At 44.5% G+C, this 21,397-nt stretch overlaps 1 protein-coding gene across 1 annotated transcript in view; it reads left to right on the forward strand.

Moving 5' to 3' along the window:
* The window catches only part of LOC8041254 (protocadherin Fat 4), a 207,404-nt gene that overhangs the window by 13,731 nt on the left and 172,276 nt on the right, over positions 1-21,397 (forward strand). Inside the window, exon 3 of the mRNA XM_040502714.2 lies at positions 20,965-21,021. Coding sequence (XP_040358648.2) covers positions 20,965-21,021 — 57 coding nt within the window. The remainder of the gene's footprint in view (positions 1-20,964; positions 21,022-21,397) is intronic.

Consider the following 21,397-nt stretch of genomic DNA (forward strand, 5'->3'; position numbering starts at 1 on the left):
GCATTGGCCTTTCTGGAGGCTCGTCAACACCCGTCTCAGTGGCTCAGTATCTCTGTAAAACAAGAGAAGGTCAGCAATGGTGGCTGTAATCTGGCGCGTGTGTAAAGCGTCTATATGCTGCTAAGAGCGGCAATAGACCCTTTCCTGAATTCTGTCTGGGCGCTTTGATCAGTATCATCATCTGAAAACGGGCATATATGCTATACTAATGGCTGCCTTCTATTTACTGAAGAAGGAAGAAGTTGTAGATGCTCCTAAGCAGATGATTCGAGGCTTATACACTCTAGAGGCTCGCGCGACGTGAAGCGGGAATTGGATCCAGGAGCTGCGTAAGCCTTCATTTCTATAACTCTGGCCCATTCAATCTGTTAGTAGCCCAGAATTGGCTTCAAAGCCCCTTGACGTATAGAACTTCAAAGCATCTATGTGGGTTGGCGCTTCGTTCTGACTGGTTGCATCTTTTTCGCCATCGACACTGAAAGACAGCGAAGCGCACATTCTCGTTTACCGTTGACTTGCGAAAGTGACGGTGCCCCATAAAATACTGCAAACCACAGGTTTATTGCCACCATTAGTACAGTAAAAGTTAAACTGCCATTTGAGTTACCAGATGGCACTGAATTCCGGAATTCGTGAAATTCCCGTTACAAAAGTACTGCAAAATCTCGTCGTTAGCTCGCGCTATACATTGCTGCAGACTTCAGCCTTGATGCTGCAAAATCAACCCATAATAAATTCATTATTAGCGCTCAATGGCAATGCACACAATAATGGCAGCTAGTGGCATATTTTCAAGTATCTTAATATACACCAGTCTAATGTAACTTCACTTCCCTGAGTGCGATCTCCACAGCCCAGCGCACGCATGTTTGTCACTTCCGATTATGCTTCGAGAAGCAACCTACGCATGAACGCTGAAGCTGGCACCGGCCATGGAAGCCGTTTTCTGCAATGGTCTATAGACACGAATGCAAGCAGGGAATATGGCCGCCGCCAACGTCCCTGCACGCGTGGGCGAGCACATGCCATCGCAAGCCTGTCAAGGCCACGTTCACGCGGCCTTGACATGGGGTACCAGTCGGAGTGCTAATATACAACGCTTCAATATACAATACTTCATATACAACACTGTAAAAGTTACTGGCGCGAGCGCGTGGTTTCACCTATGTTTTCGTTTGCTTGAGAACGCATGTAAATTATCAACGAGATCAAGCTTCATACTCGCGCCAGCAGCTTTGACAGAGTTGCATATAATGTGCGAAACGGAGTATGTAAAGCTTTTTTTATGCTGGGAAAAGTGGCGCTATTCATTGGTATGGAAATGCTCAAAACACTTGGCGCGCGCTGCTTCTGGGAAGAACATGGCGTCTGAAATCTACCTCAGTGCTGCGCTGTGCCACCATGATCTTCCCAAGGGCGGCACGTTGCACGTGCCTCGTGCGTCGCTACGTTTAAAACATGAAAGGGCTATAAGAGTATGTAGCCATGTGTGCTACGGTTGAGTGTGCGTCAGAAAAAAACGTAAACCATATTTTCTCCACCGCTTCACAATTGTGTTTTGTGTCTGACAGTCTGACACTAAGCTCAAACTAATGGCACCTGCTGACTACAACCTATACTCCGTTCACCCCGAAGCTGAGACTAGGGGGGCTATGTTGCGCTTTTTGGACTCCCAGGAGACTAGGGAGAGGGAAGTGACATCAACGGCACAGCAAACGCAGATTGGATGTTGACAGAAGAAAACGAAATCAACATACAATCTGCGTTTGCTGTGTCTTTGACGTCACTTCCCTCTCCCTAGTCTCCTGGGAGTCCAAAAAGCGCAACATAACACCCTAGAAGCTCCGCCTTCAACGCGAGCTTTCTACCCTGGCTAAAGCAAGTGTGATAGCGCAGTCACGCGCAACCGAAGCACTGCGAAAGCCAGCGGGCTCACGCTGAAAGCGGAGCTTCTAATCTCAACTTAAAGGTGAACGAAATATAGAACATTTCGTTCATTATAGCCACAGCTCGCGCTGATTAAATTGAGCCTAACGTTGCCTTAGTCTCGCCCAGAATAACCCAGCTGTACACGAGTGTCCTGGGCCCGTTTGCTCAAAGCGCTAACCGCGGCTAAAGTTAGCCGCAGTACCTAGGAGAGGGAATTTGAGATCACGTGACTGGCTCGGTAGGGATGCGGGGAAACATGGCGGTGCCCCAGTGAGTGAGCGCCGCTCGCTTTGGAACTAATATGTCGTTGTAGATGCAATACCGGGCGCATTAGTCAGCAACGAATAAAGTAGAAGGCTTTCGCTTTACCTTACCTCACTTAAACCGCAAAGCATGGGCAATGACATCGCCGGATTTTTTAGATAGACTTTCGATTCTGGGCATTCCTAGGCCTAAATGAACGCGATAATTGTAGGCATAGCAACGTCTTTGGAAAGCGGATTGTTGATAGCACACAAAAGGAGACAGCGTCCCGACAGACTTTTTTCTAAATTATTTGAGCATCGCGAGGAGAACGCTGGAAGTGTAATTCTACGGTTCACGCGCGCTGGCCTTCCTCTTATAAAAGATTTGAAGTAAAAAATCATAATAAGGCTTTAACGAACGCGCGTGCAAGGCAAAATTTGTTTTATGCTTTTTGCTTTAGAACGGTTACTACTGCAGACGCCAGCACGTGCGACGCCTGCAACTACAGTCGTAGCATGCACCCCGGTGGTTGGATAATTGAGAAAAAAGGTCTGTTGGGACGCCGTCTCCTTTTGTGTGCTACCAACAATCCGCTTTCCAAAGACGTTGCTATGCCGACCATTATCGCGTTCATTTAGGCCTAGGAATGCCCAGAATTGAAAGTCTATCTAAAAAATGCGGCGATGTCAACGCCCGTGCTTTGCAGTTTATGTGAGGTAAAACAAAGCGTAAGCCTCCTGCACCATTCGTTGCTGACTAACGCGCCCGATATTGCAACCACAACGACATATTAGTTCCAAAGCGAGCGGCGTTCACTCACTGGGGCACCGCCATGTTTCCCCGCATCCCTACCGAGTCAGCCACGTGATCTCAAAATCCCTCTCCTAGGTACTGCGGCTAACTTTAGCCGCGGTTAGTGCTTCGAGCAAACGGGCCCTGGAGTGTAATTCGCCGGCAGCTCGCATCGGCTTGTCCTGTGGGACCTATGCCAAAATGTTAAAGTAAATACGTTTATCATCTGTTAGGTAAGATCCAACCATTAACAGAATGTTTTTATTTGAGGCCTTTAGACGAGTTGTCCAATCGCCACCAGTCACACACGTGCACACAAGGCCTGCACACAGAGCGTGTTTCAATCATAGAGTTATTACAATAAACGCTAGAGGCTCAGCGGGCGCTAGTGTCTACAAGACTTCCGGTTGCAAATTGAAGCAGACAGCAACAGTCTACTTTTCCAGTCTTCCAAAGTCTTTCGATAAAAAAAAAAAAAAAAAAAAAAAAAAAAAACGTTTGTGATATTTTTCTTTTCTGGGGAATAAAAGAAATCAGCGTTGTTTCTTTACTCGCAACGGGTACTATGTAGCTTTATTCGGATTATAACAGTGTAATGTATTTAGTTAATGTTTTTTATTTATTACTGAGCGATGTTTAAGTTAGCAAAAATTAAGGCCCATGTCTATGTTGTACAGCGTGATATGTCAATGCAAGCTATCAATTCAAGCAAAAAGAAGAATTAAAAAGCTAAAAGAAAAACAAAATTTCTGCTTTATTTTGATTATTCTTGCACTGTTTGTTACTAATCCAGTACGTGTTCTTCGTTCCATAACTCCATGCTTCGTTCATGTCGTCTGTTTTTATTGTTTGATTTCACATATATTAGCATCCTTTGGTGTTTTGTCAAGCTGATTCACTCTGTGTGCTTCGTAGAATTAACTATATGCGTAAATACGCTAACCTTATAATAGCAGTCCCGCAACGTCAACACGTATTATGTATTGGGTTATTTTAGCGCAGTGTTCGACGCAATAAATTCTAAAGAAAAACGCTCTGACACATATTTTTGTACATCCAATTGTAAAACGTTTCAAACTTCCTATTCTGTCACAACCGCGGCAATATTTGCTCTTATTTTCGAGCGCGAAGAGAAAACGCATTTGCGTTTTCCCATAGGAATGCATTACCGGAAGTCAAATTTAGCGTGGTTGCTGTCTGCTTCAAAGTGCAACAGCACACTAGCGCCCCTTGAGCCTCTAGCGTTTATTGTAATAACTCTATGTTCTGAACAAGAGATCTTTAATTAAGGTTTGTATGTGAAACAATACAGTAACCCGCTGCAAGCAACATTGTAAATATACTGGTAAGATTACTGGCAATTTGTTTCCGAATTAGGGACGTTGTTGCATTTCATTAATGGACATTCAAGACGATAGGAGAGTTGAAACGTAATAACGTAGTTAAACTAGCGCTCTTTTCTGTCCCTAAGTCAAAAACAGCTGACTCAATCACGATCGGCTGGAGTTACACGGTGGCGATAACTGTCATGAACTGAGCAGACCTACCTCGGTTAGCTGATGGCACTTCGCCCCAATAAAGCTGAAGATGGCGGTGTCCGTACTATCGCCGTCCATAGCCGGCGCCAGCGAAGCGGGTACTATTGCGGAAGATTGGGGGAGGCATCTAAAAAGTATAGTAGCAGAAAATATTTTCGGATGAGGTGTAATTCGGGGCCAGAGCTGCCGCTAGAACTACGAGGACACGTCCCGGAAGCCAAAGCTGGGCGAGGGTGGCCATAAGGATGAGAGTGCTGATAATGCCTTCGTAATGTATCTAATGCTTTAAGCCATGTGAAACGTTCTGATTATCTGATGAACAGAACAACGCACACAAAGACAAGGACAGAGAAAAGGACATGCAGGACACACAAGCGCTGCTCCTTTTCTCTGTCCTTGTCTTTGTGTGCGCTGTTCTGTTCATCATGTCATCATACCAACTCGCCCAACTTACTACACTTCTGCAGTTCTGATTATCGTTTCTTTACTCTAAAAGCAAAAGAAATGTTAATTTTATTTTAATTTAAAAGTTTAAACGAATGAAAAAAGCGCATATAAAATATCTGCAACCATTTCAAAAAAAAAATTAATGTGACATCAGATGTTGGTGTCACATCTGATGTCAGACCACGAATTCAGTCACCGGTGCCCTCCCCAATCCCACTCCCTGATTATTTTTTGCTAATAAATCGCGTTCTAATCTAATCTAATCTCTTAACGCATCTCAACTGCGCGCGGTTAGGCCTATGCCCCATGTAACACAGGACACCTCAGTTTAGCTCAATGACAGATAGGAGATGCCAACGATCTTTAGGTTAAGGACAGTTATGAATGCTAGTGTAACTAGGATATTGCCTAGCATATTTAGTCAACTCTGAAGGTCGCGGTTTCATCAAAGATAACATTACTTCAAATTCATATTTATTTTTCTGCTGATTAACTCGTTAAACTAGCGGCCTCTTTTAAATGTCATGTGCCGCATGAGGACAACACAGTATAGCTTTTCCTTTTTTTAGCGTCGAACTTTGGACCTTGAGAAGGGATGGAGGTGGCGTAACCCTATACTTATTTGCCGTATTTTATTTGTTTATTCAATGTAGGAATTCCCTTTGAAAAAAGGACTACATCCTTGGAAGTGTTACCAATTAACATGCCTCCATGAACCCTATTTAGTGCAGTTCGACTTGGCCAAAAAGCAAATTAAATCGCACGACTGATTATTCGGGTGAACTGACGAGACCGACGTTGTAGAATAGAATCATTCGTTTCAACTTCTAAAGCTTTCTGTCGCTAGTGCAAAAGGTAATGGCGAATTCCACTGGTCGTTTTGGAGCGCACCAGGATCGACTTTTCTGGAGCGAGCCTATTTCACTGGTCGATCGGGATTGAGACCGACAAGTTTCACTGGTCGTTTTGGATTAGCTCCCGCTTCCGATCTTGATCTGGATCCGATGGCGAATTCCACTGGGCGTTTTGGAGCGCGCCGGGATCAGTTGACCAGATCCGGAATGGAGCTCACAATCCGAACGGGGTCGCGCCGGCGATGGATCCCCATGTGGAACGTGACCACTGCTCCGGGATCGGCATTTGCTTTCATGTCATTCGACTGCCGGGGAATCCCCTTTCCGCGGCCGCCGCGGTCGTTTTGAAGACGTTTTCGCAATCGCGGTGCTAACACGTGTTCAACAACAGTCGGGCAACATGTTGCTGCCACCCGGCAACAGTGTTGCCCAGTTTGTTGTCGGACAACCCTGTCACACCGTGCTGACGGCGAGGACAACACGGGGAACACTCCGCCATCTTGATTGTTCACCTTCGTTCGTGTGCGGCGCGGAATCGCTGGAAATATGACTCTACAAAGCGCTAGTGCGTCCGAAGGGCCGGGAATTACCACGGTACGACATCAACCAGTGGCTGTAATTAGAAAACTTGACACGGGGAGTATTTTCCACTCTTTATTTTATCAAGATGTTCTTCATTCGTTGAAACAGCAGATAGTCCTAACTGAGGAAAGTGACATCGCTGATATATGTTCGGCATTTACGCCACCGTATGAAGTGTTTCTGTCCGTTTCTTTCATTCAATTCCTATTTCTACTGTGAAATTGCGTTAGCACCGGCAGTACCCCAAACGGTCTTTTGTAACGTGGTGTTGAGCTGAACTGACGGTGCTTCAAAACTGCGACACCGACACCCTCGGCCTTCATAACAATCGGTGGAATAAATAGTTTTCAACGCTGTCTACTTGCCTACCGCCTGCTATGTGATCGATTCATTCCCCCAAAACGTCCTGGTTTTTTTTTTTTTTTAACAAATCAGGTGTCTGGTAGCGGCTGGGATGCTATGTTGCGCTTTTTGGACTCCCAGGAGACTAGGAAGAGGGAAGTGACGTCAACGACACAGCAAACGCAGATTGGATGTTGACAGAAGAAAACGAAATCAACATCCAATCTGCGTTTGCTGTGTCGTTGACGTCACTTCCCTCTTCCTAGTCTCCTGGGAGTCCAAAAAGCGCAACATAGCACCCCTGGTTCCAAGTTCCAAGCATCAACGTTTTCGAGATCGCGGCGCTAACACGTGTTCGACGCACGAGCGGCAGGAATGGCTCAGGAGCGTCTAGCAAAGATTGCCGGAATGCCCGTAGCGCGGCGAAACCCTTCTCTTCTCTTCTCCTTCCTGGAAAACGAACCGGCTGTCGAGCCAAGGGGTAAGCAAGCGGCCATTAATATTTCTTCTGAGGCAAGATCAGGCGAGATGCCCGCGAGAAAGGAAGTCACGTGTGTGCGCCGAGGGCTGACCCGGCTGGCTTCCGGTTGAATCCGCCAAAATCGGGGGAGCGACTTTTCTCGGATCCAGATCGAGATCTGGAGCGGGAGCTAATCCAAAACGACCAGTGGAAGAAGTTCGTCTCGATCCCGATCGCCCAGTGAAATAGGCTCGCTCCGGAAAAATCGATCCCGGCGCGCTCCAAAACCACCCGTGGAATTCGCCACGAGAAAAGTCGCTCCCACGATTTCGGCGGATTCAACCGGAAGCCAGCCGGGCCAGCCCTCGGCGCACACACGTGACTTCCTTTCTCGTGGCGCATCTCGCCTGATCTCGCCCATCTCGCCTCAGAAGAAGAAGAAGCACGTCACGGGCTGGGCTCCTAGATTGTCTCGACATCAGAAGAATTCCTAATGGCCGCTTGCTTACCCCTTGGCTCGACAGCCGATTCGTTTTCCAGGAAGGAGAAGAGAAGGTATTTGCCGCGCTACGGGCATTCCGGCAATCGTTGCTAGAAGCGCCTGAGCCATTCGTGCCACTCGTACGTCGAACACGTGTTAGCTCCGCGTAGCGAAAACGTCTTCAAAACGACCGCGGCGGCCGCGAAAAGGGGATTCCCGGGCAGTTGAATGACGGGAAGGCATCCGCCGATCCCGGAGCAGTGGTCATGTTCCACTGAGGATCCGTAGGCGGCGCGACCCCGTTCGGATCTTGTGCTCCAATCCGGATCTGGTCAACTGATCCCGGCGCGCTCCAAAACGCCCAGTGGAATTCGCCATAAGAGATTTCCGACATCTTGCTTTTCCTTCTCTGACTTGTCTTCCTCTTCGGCTGTTCATATTTGAACAAAACTGCGCAAGGCATGAGTGCTTGCTTTACCCTTCTTGACTCTCCCTTTTTACCCCTTAAAAGAAAAAAAAATTCGTTTTTTTAAACAGTTTAATTGGGACATTTGTACCGAAAAATAAATTTTACGCGAAAAAAAAAAATACTTTAGAGCAATATTAACGGCGAGAGATTTATTCGAAATTCCGCGCGCAAAGTCCATGACGTCACGGAATGGTCATTCGCTGAACGAGATGATCTGTTAAAACGGAGGTTCGGGCGAGTTGGTTGTTCATGACTGACAAGGAAACAGCGCACCCTCAAAACAAGCACTCTAAGCTTTCATGCACACAAAAGAAAGAACCACTAATACCCCTGTTACACGGGCACACTTAACCGCGGTTAACTCAGCTTTAACTGCGGTTACGTGGCAGGACATATGCCGCACTATACGCTCGGACAGCTATTTCAAAAGAAGCGAAGAGAGCGCGTGCACTGCTTTGATGGGTGCTCAAGATGCTCAAGCGCACGTTCGCCCATAGCTCTGACTGCATTGCAGCAGAATGTTGTCGGCAAGTATTGTGCGCTAATTGTGGTTTAGCGTAACTGCAGTTAAGTGTGCCCGTGTAACAGGGGTATTACACAGCGCTGACTGACAACTCTATGTTATATCGATCTGGATGAGCATCGTACCGGCATGCGGTCGTGTATCACTACTGCGTGATGCACGTTAAAAACCCCAGGCTAGCGGCTGTACCGCACTGGCTAAATTTCTCATCTACAGCTGGGAGACTCGTCGCCCCTGTGAGGCAGACCAAGTTCTAGGCTGTATAAACACACACACAACCCAATTTGTTCTATGTTATATTTACAATTTTCGTTTTCGTCTTTCTTTGGGACTAGGGTTTCTATGGCAAAAAATTGCCCTTTTCTTCTTCCTTCTTTTTCCTGTGTTTTTGTAATAGGAAGCTAAACCATAAAATTATTGTATGGCTAAGTACTCTAGTTCTTTGTTGGACAACATTATGGAAGGAGTGCTGACACATCTCTCTTTTCGCCTGGCAATGTTCTCTGCTTCCATGATTTCTCTTGTCAACTTGTCGTAGTTCCTGCCTAACACTGTGCATTTCTCCAGCTGCGCTGTGCAGCTACAGTCTCGGCAGTGAATTCCCAGGTATCCGGAGTTTTTGTTGGTGATAGTGCAGTTGTGCTCACGAAGGCGATCGTTGACGCACCGTCCGGTCCGTCCTATGTGTTGTCGTCCACAGGTTAGAGGGAATGAGTAGACCGCCTTTTCGGTACACTGTACGAAGTTATTTTTATGTTTCTTCGTGCACTTGACTGTGGTTCTTGTGGGTGTGTTTACTCGCCTGCACAGGCTATGAAGTTTGTTAGGGGCTGAGAAGACGATGTCCAGGTTAACTCTATTAGCTATTTTCTTTAGAGCGTGGGAAAAGTTGTGAATATATGGCACAATGATCGGTTTTTCTTTCTTTTGTGTGCATGAAAGCTTAGAGTGCTTGTTTTGAGGGTGCGCTGTTTCCTTGTCAGTCACGAGATGATCATTCGGCTTTTTTTGTATCACCGTGAAGTCCAATCGGATCCACCTCTCTTCCACGCGCCCCAAATGCCGAGAGAGAAAACAAGTAGAAAGGAGTTGACTACCGACCACGGTGCTACCGACCACGGTGGAAGAAATACATGTGCTACCGACTAAATCGCGTCTCGCGCAATCAATATTGCTCTATGTTTTTTGTTTTTTTTTTCGCGTAGAACTTCTTTTTTCACGCGTGTCCCAACCAGGGTGTTTAAAAACAACATTTTATTTTTATTTTCAGGGGCCCTTTAAATGTAGTACCTTCACTTTCTCTCTGGCGCAGTTTTTTCAGCATCGTACTTACCTCTCCCGTTATTCCGACCGCCTCAGGTATCGTTTGGACTACCTAACGATGCAAAACATACGCTAATGTGGACTCACACACACATGCACACAAATGCGCACAAACACAGCGAAATATACTCACGGACGCTAGGGTTATTTGGGAGCTAAACGAATTAAAAAAAAAAAAAGGCGATAGTCGCCTGGCAGCTTCGTGCGGTCAATACGCCATGTGCGGTGTTGAGGTTTGCCAGGCGGTATCGCGCCCGCCGCAGTCTCCCGCCGTGTAATTGCGTTAGCAACGCACCCGTCTCGTTAATTGCCACGTTGTCACGTGACTGGTAGCGACGAACGCGAAGCAGCTTGATGCGATGGTTCGTTCTGCTGCGTGCGGTGTGCTCTGCACTGCCAGACGCCCCCCGTGTTTGCCATCAGTAGCACGCGGTTCAACCCGGCCGTTAATCTTGCGCCCAGAATTTTTTTGATTCCCTCTAACGTCGCGGACGCCCAGGCAGATCATTAGCGCTTGGGATAATCTCGTTTTAGCGAGATGTAAGAATGAAAAATGTATTATACATCGATATATATCTATATATATCTATATATATATATATATATATATATCGGTCTATACTAAAACATAGAGCCGCTCTCACAAACTCATGCACTATACAAAAGACAAGGTGTCCGCTGCTGTCATGACGACATGATGATCATGATGACATGATGATCTACGGACACGCATCGAGCGAGTTGGCAGCATGCTTGCATCATACTTGATTCCAACATGTCTGTAGGCAGTGTTTTCAATACATGATTAATGTGACAAAACAAAAATAAAAAAAAAACAAGGAAGAAACCCGCCTCGGACTGCAGACAGGATGAAAGAAGAATTTCTGGCCGCCAAACGACGCGTCGATGCATCGGGAATATCGACTATTCATCTTATATTGTGTCCTCCCTGTACAGTCACTGGCCGCTTAAAAAATAAAAAGCTAAAAAGATTCCTAAAAAATAAAAAAACAAGTTTGACGTGAATTTTCGTGCATTTTTGTCCCGTGAATTTGAATATCACGAGCGTTTGACCCGAACGTATCGATAAACGCGAGAGCTGAAAAAATCCAACTGCTGAGTGTGGCGTCTCACCCGGAGGTTTCTTCAACTGCCTCGTGCATGCCGCTTGTCAGGGAACGCGTGTCGGTGTTTTTGACTGCTCGGGTAAGGCTTGCCGAAGGCCCGGAAACGTCGAGATCTCTGTATAATACATCACAATCCCCCCCCCCCCCCCCCCTTCCCCCAAACGCGCCAGGCAGGAGGGGCTTCTATGTTATTTTGAGGGCGCTGGTGTGGATATTTGGCGCAACAAGCTCAAATATACTATCGATACTTGCGATGCTGGAGGCCTCTTGAAGGCACAAAAATGAAACTGCTTCCGTTTCCCTTTAAGAAAACCACAACGCGGCGAGTTCGCTTTCCTTCAGAACACTGCGGCGAGTATCCTACAGTCTGCGAGTTCACTTTGCTGCAAAACGCGAAAACAGCCAATGACGGGGAACCATGGAAGGATCACGGCGAATTACGAAACTCAGGATAGGACTAGAAATGAAAAATGGAACCTCCACAGGGACAATGCCTGCACGCATCTTAGTTGTTTTAGAGCGCAGCTCTTGGACGCCCGTATCCGGGTTGAGCTTCTTCGGCGTCGACGTAACCGCCCCGCTAAATTTAGCGGGAAATTAAATTGGTGTTGATGTCACGTGACGTCAATTTTCCCGCTAAATCTAGCGGAGAAACTGAATTTGTTCATGGGTGACGCCCATGAAGTGAGTTGGTGTTGAGGTCACGTGACGTCAATTTCCCCGATAAATTTAATGGCGAAACATAACCCGTTCAATTTAGCGGGGAAATTGACGTCAGGTGACCTCAACACCGATTAAGTTTACCCGCTAAAGTAAGCGGGGAAATGACATCGGATGACTTCGTGTCACGTCAACCATGAACAAATTCAACGGGAGGAGGAAAGCAGGAGAACGAGGGAAGAAGGAGGAGGAGGAGGGGCATACCCTCATTTCCGTACCCTCCCCTCCTCCTCCTCAAGAGCTGGGCTCTAGTTTCGCATTACAGAGATCTGTAAACGTCTTTCATTTTCTGTGAATTCGTATTCTGAGCCTCGTTATTTGCTGGAATTCTGCTGCTCGTAGCAAATGGCTATCTCCATGTTCTTTAGTAATGTTAACTGGCAGGCGTGTTCTATAGAGTATAACACGGAGGATTACAATGGCTTTAGCCATAGAACATGGCGGTATAAGTGTCTATAGCACAGGCATATATATACCGGGCATCTAAGAAGTGGGGGGATCGGTTGCCGAGTGAATTAGCGCACATCAGCTCGGAGCACGTGGGGCGAAAACTCGCGCTGCAGAACTCAGGGATCATGGGTTCAATCCCCACCCCTGCCCGTTTCGATCTGGATGAGCATCGTACCGGCGTGCGGTCGTGTACCACTACTACGTGTTGCACGTCAAAGACCCCAGGCTAGCCGTTGTACTGCACTGGCTAAATTGCTCATCTACAGCGAGTGACTCGTCGCAACTTTCAATGGCTGACCAACTATACACGCTGTATAAATCAACGTTACTGGAGCATGCTCAGTTTCGCAGCTCCGCCTGGCGACGTGGGCTGAGTGGCGGTCATGAGAACTTGCAGCGCTGCCGTCGAGCCTTGCTTTCGGATTGTCGAGCCCGCCAAGTTTAAATAGCCATAGTTGAGCTTGGGCGAGTTGTTGACTCATACTAACACTTCACAGCACAAGAAAACAGACGCACACACAAATAAATTTCAAACACTCAAAAAAAGAACACTCAGAATGCGCTGACTCTGATCGCTGTGGTGTATTACACTTCATCTTCATCATCTTTATTTTTTTTTTTTGCTATTATACACATGGAAGTAAAACAAAAAGGAAGAAAAGAAAAGAAAAGGAAGCTCTCAACGCGGTGGTAGTAGACGACGCGCGTTGTTAATGACCGTCTTAAAGAACATGCTCTTGCACTAAAGTCGTCACCAGCAGGACACCTCGCCGTGCATGTACGAGACTGTCACTGCTCGCCTTTGTTGAATAACACCAAAGTGCTGAGACGTTACGGCGAAAAACGAGCGAGGGAACTTTTCGAGGCGCAAACCATCATCACGCGCGGGAACACCTGCATCAGTGCCCCTTTGGTGACCCTTTCACCAAAAGAACTACACTATCTTAAACTCCACCAGTAACGATCGATACGCTGCAAGAAGTGTGTAGTGTACATTAAGATAGAATTTTAACTTGTGTTTCACATTACGTCCGACGAAGTGTTCAACATCTGAACGTTCTGGCTTATTTTCTGAGATTTTTTCTTATTTCTTTTTCCTTTAGTACAGCAACCCAAGGTAGTCACGATTTTGGCGTTTTTCTTCTTCTTTTATAAAGACAACCTGGGGCGCGGTCGTAGTTTCGTTGGGTTTTCCTCTTCCTTTTATTGTTAAAATGCTTCACTTCCTTCTTGTCTTTTTCTATTAAAACGTCAGTTGTGAGTAGCCCTCTGTCCTGTCTTACCTTTCTCTTCTCTTGTCGTTCGCGCTAATTTTATCCGATCATGTTTAACCAACTAGCCCAACAGATGATATTGACGCCACAGGGCACGCTCGCTTTGCGAGCGACATTGCAGCCACTGTGCTGATTCCACGCGCAGAGCAAAAGCCGCCGGGCAATATTCGGCGATTTTTCGCAGCCTATTCATACCATGGAGTTCAGGCTTAAGAAGTGCTTTAGAAATTTCGAGCGGCTACGAATAAAAAAGGAAAGGAAAACCTCGCACCTGTTATTATATAAATTAATTCCGTTTATGGAGGGCACAAAACCTTCACCGCCACTTTTTACCGTGCGTGTGCTTTCTTTAAGTAACGAGCGCGAAAAAACAACACTTCTTTTTCTTTTATAATTATACATGTAGTTATATTTCCCGAAGCTGGAGGCGAAAAATAAATGTAGATCTAGATAAATCTTTTATAATGTTTAAAAGCTTATTTATTTTATCGTGGTGACTACGGGCGGCATTTCGAAAAACAAGGTGCCCATATTTTATTCCAGCTTGGCCTCGCACTGATATAATATATATATCAACTATCCGACGCACACAAACAGCGTGCTTGAGTGCCCTCTCAGTTCCAGTAGAAAAACACGCCACTACAAAAGTGCTTAGCATAATTCCGCTTTTGCACGCATTTTAAAACAATCTGGCGTTTTGTTTCTGTGCACCACGTTGTAAAAAAGAAGAAAATAAAAAAAAGATAAGGCGAACCCCTACTTGCGTCTGCGAGTGGGTGGAGAAACTAAGATAGGTAGATAGCTTTATTCACGCATGAATGGATGCATAAATAAATAAACAAATAAATAAATAAAAACGCAGTTCTAGCGAGACCGTGAAAAGGGAGTCTTCAACTTTAATCTTATAAACCGTTCCAAGTGGGGGACTACTGCGGTCGTCGAAGCTTCCACGAAGTGTTTTCGCACACATCACAGCAAGTTGGAACTTGGAACGGAGCAGCGCTTGAGATGCGCGGGAAAAGTGCTTCTTTATAATTCAGCGACATCCCTTAATCCTTGGCTAACCGTGGGCTGAGCTCGTGGCAGCGTTTCAACGGTAGTCGTCCCGTTTTGCGTTTTAATACAACTTCCGAAATAACGTGCACATAAAAGAATAATTTATATATATATATATATATATATTCTTTTTTTTTTTTGTTACTTGGAAGCGTGTAACTGTTTTTTGAACGCGCCATACTTCAGCTTATCGGTGGAACAACGCTTGAGCGGGGAAGAGAAAAATCTGGCGATTTAAAGGTAGATAACTTAGTCTGAGTGGATGACTGTTTAATGACTGACAAACTTAAAAAAAACACAAAAAAAACGCAGGTTGTAGCTTAATTATGTTTACGCTTCCTGCTTCCTGAACCGTTCTTCCTCGCTCTCATGGGCTCACGCAGCAATTTCATTGGCTGCAGAGTGATATATTATGCTAGGAACTCATGACGCCCCGCCCCCCACATTCCCCGGTTCTCATGCCCGCAATCACAAAAAAACACTTTTAATCCTAGCGTAAAAAAGGAATTGAAAAAAAAAAACTATGTAAAAAAACAAAATGCTGGAGTCGATTCACACACCATCCTGTAAACAAAGCGGCTATCTGCACGTTTCTTTCCTGGATCAGGGTTTAGGAAGCGAAGCCAACAAATACGCGTTCACTGACAGCTGTTCAAATTGTATTTCAAACGTGTGTGTAAATACGGGAAAAAGTAAGTAATGCAACAGCTATTTCTTAAATGATATGACGGGTAGTGGGGATGCGGTGTTTAAAACGGCAAGTGTAGCCCCACTTAGAAACTCGGGGAACAAACGTTCCAATGATTTTCATGCATCTTTAATCTGAAAAAAAAGAGAAACTGCTAAGAACTTTACAATAAAGGGCGTCCGCGGATAACCAACGAGGCTTAAACTAAAGTAAGTATTGTGTACATGTTTTATATTGTTCCGTCTTAGACTGGATCGCTAGCAATTCATTCGACCGTTATTTTGTGAGTGTTTGTTATATATACTGACGCGACAAATAAAATACAATTTCGAATATACAGACACATAATATTAGTGTATATGGTTCTCCATTAAATAATGTGTCTATTGTTGTCACCGAATGAGCCTGCGACTAGCTACATACGCCATGTCAAGAAAATGGCTTTCGATGTCGTCGTCGTCGTCTCAGGTCCACTCATTACCCGCACACAGTCTAAACACAAACGACAAAGATGCCTAGCTTCCACGCAAGAGGCAAACGTCGCTGTAAGTGTACACAGTCTCTTCTTGATAGGACGCTCATTACGTCACGGCTTCCGTGCCCCGGGCCGCTGACCTTTCTCGCTGCAAGTGGGTTAGGGCGTGCGAATGACACCGGCTCGCTTTCGTCACACATCACACGGACCGGGAACAATGAAGCGCGGAGAAGGAAGGGTATCCTTTCGGTTCCCCCACTCGGCTTATAATCGCGCCAGGCTGCACCAATTAGAAGAAGTTTCGTTCGCCGCGCTACGCACTGCTTTGAGAGTAGCGTCTTCTTTTTTTTCTTCTTCTACTTTCTTGTGAGTCCTCATTACACTCGGATGCCAACTTCTTTTTTTTCTTTTTCTCACGTGCTTCTTTTCAGTTTTTGTTTACGTTTTGTACTTTTTTTGTCACTTGAAGAAGGTGCAGCACGCACGCGAGCGCGCAAGCCTATGTTTTTGAGTTCGGTCGGTATTGGCCTAGAGTGCAACAGCGGAAAGGGTGGATTCTTGTATCTATTCATTCATTAGTTCTTATGGTGACTCCAATGTTTCGAGTCTTTTAAATTCGCAAAGAGGGGTGGAGAGAGAAGATTTGTGAAAGAGGAAATACTAAAGTGAGATTCTTAGCCATAGGTTAGTAGGTCACTTTTAGTAAGTGGGAGGGAGAATGGGAGAACAGCTGATAAGAGAAAGTGTGAAATTTATAAAAAAAAAATTACGCATAAAAAGAAAGATGGATGCTTATATAGAGAGATCTCTGCCTGCTTCCGACGGATGGCGTAAGCTGTACACGCTGTTAATGAGGAATTTACCCACCACAGCACGACTGCTAAGCTCGGGTCTCTAAGACACATCAAGAAGTAGGGATTAGGCGACCGCTCACGCCGGTATTGGGCTTATGCTGATCTAAACAGGACTGGGTTTCTCACCCGTGGAATCATCCGTTGAACATGAGGCATCCGCGGTACATGAATGAAATGAGAAAAAGTCATAAATTTCGAGGTCTCAGCCTCGAATGTCGATTTAACTAAATGAGATAGCACAAACAATAAGCCCCATACATGACTTTAACCCCCGTGTCCGTGAAATTGGCTACGCTACGAGCTAAGGTAAACATTGCGTAGTCCAGCTCTTGACTAGAGCACGGATGAGAGTCGAACGTCGTGGCCAATATTCATTGCACAGAATTTTATGTTTGAGCATTCAAGATATGTTAGAAGAGTGAAAAGAAAGGTGACAGACAAGCATCTTCATCGTTCTTTCTTCTGTCTCTTCCAATGTATATTCAAGTATCCTTCCCTGTCGCAGGGTTTGAACGTCATGATTAATACGCACCAGATCCCGCCTGCACGTTGACCCCTTTTTCATAATTGAATCATGACGTCATCGAAGCTTCAAATACTGGAAATGTTTAGAACGCAATGTCTGCAACCTGTCATTCCTATAAACAAACGCGCGATCGACGCGCTTTTTTGCGTCCTTCACCTTATCTCAAAATAAACCGGATATAATTAGCGATGATCGTATGAATGCACAGCATAGACATTCGATAGGCTGCGCGTGATACCAGCAGGTCTCAGCTACAATCTATACTACACTAGTTTATACTAGTTCATTGCATGGAGATCCCGAATGTTAGCATTTGTTTCTTAGGCCCGTTGTACATTATATTTTGACAAAAAAAAAAGTAAAATCTTCAGGTGTAGTAAACGTAATACAGCAATGTTTTTTTTTTTTTTTTTTTTAAACACGCCGTCTGACGGCACTTTTTGGTATCTATTCAAGGCGCAGAAAGAAGGGCGTTTACGATCGTTGATTAAATTTTCATTACAAAATTGGCACCCCATGAGTCAGTGTTGTACGGAACGGCGTTCCTGGGACGCGTTCCTTTTTGGGAGGAACGATGGAACGCCGCCGTTCCCTTTTGCAATGGTGGAACTGGAACGGGAACGCGTTACATTTTTACTCGAACGGAGAAAGTAACGGCGTTCCTCTTTTTCGACCAGCCTGGTAATTTTTATTTTATTTCTTAGAGGGAAAGTTTAAAGGTATAAAAACAATATTTTTACACAGAGCAGGATCTCGTTAATTTGGTTACTTTATTATGGTTTATTTTGTGTGGTCCTCGCTTGGTAACAGTCGGGTGCAGGAGAGCTAGTGGACATTGATTCTTTTTTCAGTTGCTCCGATTGCGGTACAAAAAAAGCAAAACTTAGCCAAAGGAAAAAAAAAAAACACAGAAAAATGGGCTTTTCAAACTAAGTTACTTTATTTTCTTCCACGAATCCTCATACACCCAGAAAGCTAAGGCCGACTACATTCATCACTGAACTTCCACAAAGAGACCTACAGTTACAATAAAATAACAGATTACCAGACATTGAACGCACCCTTCAGTCCCGAACGTTGGCCACTTAATATATACACAAAAATTAACATTTAAAATTAACACCCCTTGTCCCCCACCTCCACACTGAACAACGAATCCAACCTTCACAAAGATGGACTTGTAGTTTTCAAGACTGACCTTCCAAAAGCCCTACCCTCTCCTTCACTTGCACGTCTTGTGGACAGCACCAATGAGAAGCAATTTTCGTTAAGTTCCAGTTAAATTGAAACCTGCGAGGTTGTTGTAAAACGCTCGTGCGATGTGGGGTAACGCTACATTTAGCTCGTCTGAATCGTCCCCCCCCCCCCCCCCCCCCCCCCAATTATTAATATGGTTAAAAGCTAAGATTTTTCAGCAAATGAAACCCTGCTTCCGCTTGTTTTCTTCTCCTGGTGCCCTTCCATCACGGTATTTAAAATCGTACGTTTCAAACTGATGGGATAAATAAAAAAAAAAGAAAAGAAAACTTCGCTTAATTTAAGTAAAATGGGAATCACTAAAATGCGTACAAATTTAACGTATATGTAACGATACGTTCCATTTTTAACTGTAATGGGAACGAGTTCCTTTTTCATACATGAAACTTGTAACGGGAACGCGTTCCGAAAATCAGGATGAACGAGGAACGAGCTTTCGTTCCTTTTTTTTAGGATGCTTAGAGTATGTACATTAGGAGATCACCGTAAATAGCCGATCTCAGAATCCACCTGAGTGGGGGCCCCTATGATTAGTGGCAGTGGTATCGCACGCAAATTTGTGGGCAGCGACTTACTTTTTGTTTGTGCGTATGCCGCGTGACTAGCACACGAAAGGTCCAATTACTTCAAAAACTTGGTTGGTAATCATCGATATTATATTGAGGAGTGTTATTATTACTCGATAAAAGCTGTCAAATTGTTCCTAACATGCTTCAAATTGTTCCTAACAACGAAGTGGGTCACCTCTTGTTGTATGTAAGCTGCTCTGGACATAACAAAGTTTCCTAAAAAAAAGCACAAACATGCAACAAAACACAATTTCATACAAAAAAAAAGAAAAGAAACCGTTGAGGGCAAGCAGTGCGAGATCGATGCTTTTTTTCTTTTTTTTTTTTATAAAGAGTGGGGAGGCATCATTGTCTTCACTATCAAACACTACGGTGGGCAGTCTCTGGACAAAATGAAAAAAGACGATGATGTTGAGTCATCCGCACATTGGTATAATATGAGATTGTATTGAAACCGGAAGGTTGCAGATTGATCATCGAAGCACTTAAGTCTGCACTGCAGCCCAAGCTTATCCCCCCTACTTTGCATTGCAGCATGCTAGCACACTGTGCACCCGATCACTCTATCATTCAAATTTTACTTTTTAACAGTCTCTTTTCCTCGCGTTTAGACGAATAAGAAGACTAAAGCATATATTTAGCTTTTTTATTTATTTTTCCGAAACCCTTTAAGAAGGATTGCGCATAAATGAAGCATTTTTGGACGGAAAATAGCCCTTTTTCCTGAGATTTCTGGTTAGAAAAAAAAAGGTTGTAACTAGCCCCTAATATGACAAGAGTAATGGCTCAAGTTAACTGATTAGACACATACGAAAATACTGAGTCGAGGTTTAAGAGAAACGGAGTGGCCTAAAATTTGTTTTTGCTGAATGATAAATATCGCTCTCAGATTAAGTTTTCGTGTCCCACCGTTTGGCTACCTAATCATTCACGTCATTGTTATATATTAAGATTAACAGGCTCGCAATCCGTCACTAATATTCAACTCCTAGTCTATTTTTTCTTTTTTTTTACGCAGATAAGAAATTTTTTTTGGGGGGCGGCGATTTGTCAGAAGTAAATTTGATATACTGTTTGCAAAGTCTCAGCGTCACATCTCAATTCTATGAGTAAATTACCACCACTCAGACTACATTACTGCTTGGTAAAACGCCGCTATCGCTGATGCGTGACTGCATTTGGTTGACCATTACTCCTAATTTCGGTCTGGAGAAGAGACGACCAGCACTCGGCGAATATGCTGGAACGACATTCGCGTTTTTTTTAAATTATCATGTTGCTCTTCCTAATTCTACTCCACAGCCCAGATAAGCTAGCTGCCCTCGGCCAACGGGACGCTAGAAAACTGTGGGTGGCGTGCACAAAGAACTTCTCGCGTTTCAGATTTTCTTTCATTTTTAGAAGATAACATGGCGCTCGTGAAGGATTTAGTTTGCACAAAGCAAACTCCGGCCTTCGCGGAAGCGCCGCATTATACTATGTACAGTCTCGGATGTTTCAAACGTGGCTCCTGCCAGTTTCGCTACCTGGTGCCTTACGCAATCGTTGCAAATGGCTATTTGAATATGCTTTCTCACGCAGATTTCGGTCATTGCTTTCGACATATTTTTGATAGGCCTCCAGGCTGCGTTATTTTGCATATTCTCAAGGAAGCGTATACAAGCAATAATAGCGCCAATGTTGTTTCTTGGATCGCCAAGGGAGGGAACATCATTTATGGATAGCGAAAAAGAAAAAAAAAGAAGTCCTAAATGTCTTTATATTTTTTCTAATGCTTTTAGGCTTTACAAAAGCCACATTATTAATGTGTACACAACTTGGATGTACCTGTCAGATAATAACTTGTTCGCACTTTGAGTGGTGTGTAAAGTGGTCATGAATGTATTCTATATAATTCACAATCTATTTTAAATGAGTCCCGTAAGATTAATTTATTCAGTGTTCGTATAAACTTATATTTTGTGATTTTTCCCTCATTTCAGCCTGACCCACAGAGCGTGCTGAAATTCAAGCTGACGTGTCGTGGAGCTTCTGGAACGGTGAGTAATTATTTGATCAGCAATCAATGCAAGAACTATTACGCCGTACTGAGGTGCAACTGGAAGAAACATTCTACTCTCCGAATTTCCACGTCTTTTTTTTTCTATTTTTGTCACTATTCGCATCTGCCACACAAAAACAAACTAAGAAAACTCCAACGTTCTGCAATTTTGTAATAGCGTTAAATAACAACAAAAATAGGACGTAGCTTTTTAAATGCACCCTTTAAAGTTAGCGGCTTTGGTAGATTTGCATAATCACTGTAACAATCAGGTCACCGATAGCTTATAAACCAGGATACCGCAAACCTTCCGACGAGATATACGCATCCGACCGCCCCACGAAAGAAAGAAACACACACAAAGAACAAAACCG

The sequence above is a fragment of the Ixodes scapularis genome, unplaced genomic scaffold, assembly GCF_016920785.2.
Source record: "Ixodes scapularis isolate PalLabHiFi unplaced genomic scaffold, ASM1692078v2 PGA_scaffold3__209_contigs__length_174095766, whole genome shotgun sequence".
Taxonomy (NCBI): domain Eukaryota; kingdom Metazoa; phylum Arthropoda; class Arachnida; order Ixodida; family Ixodidae; genus Ixodes; species Ixodes scapularis.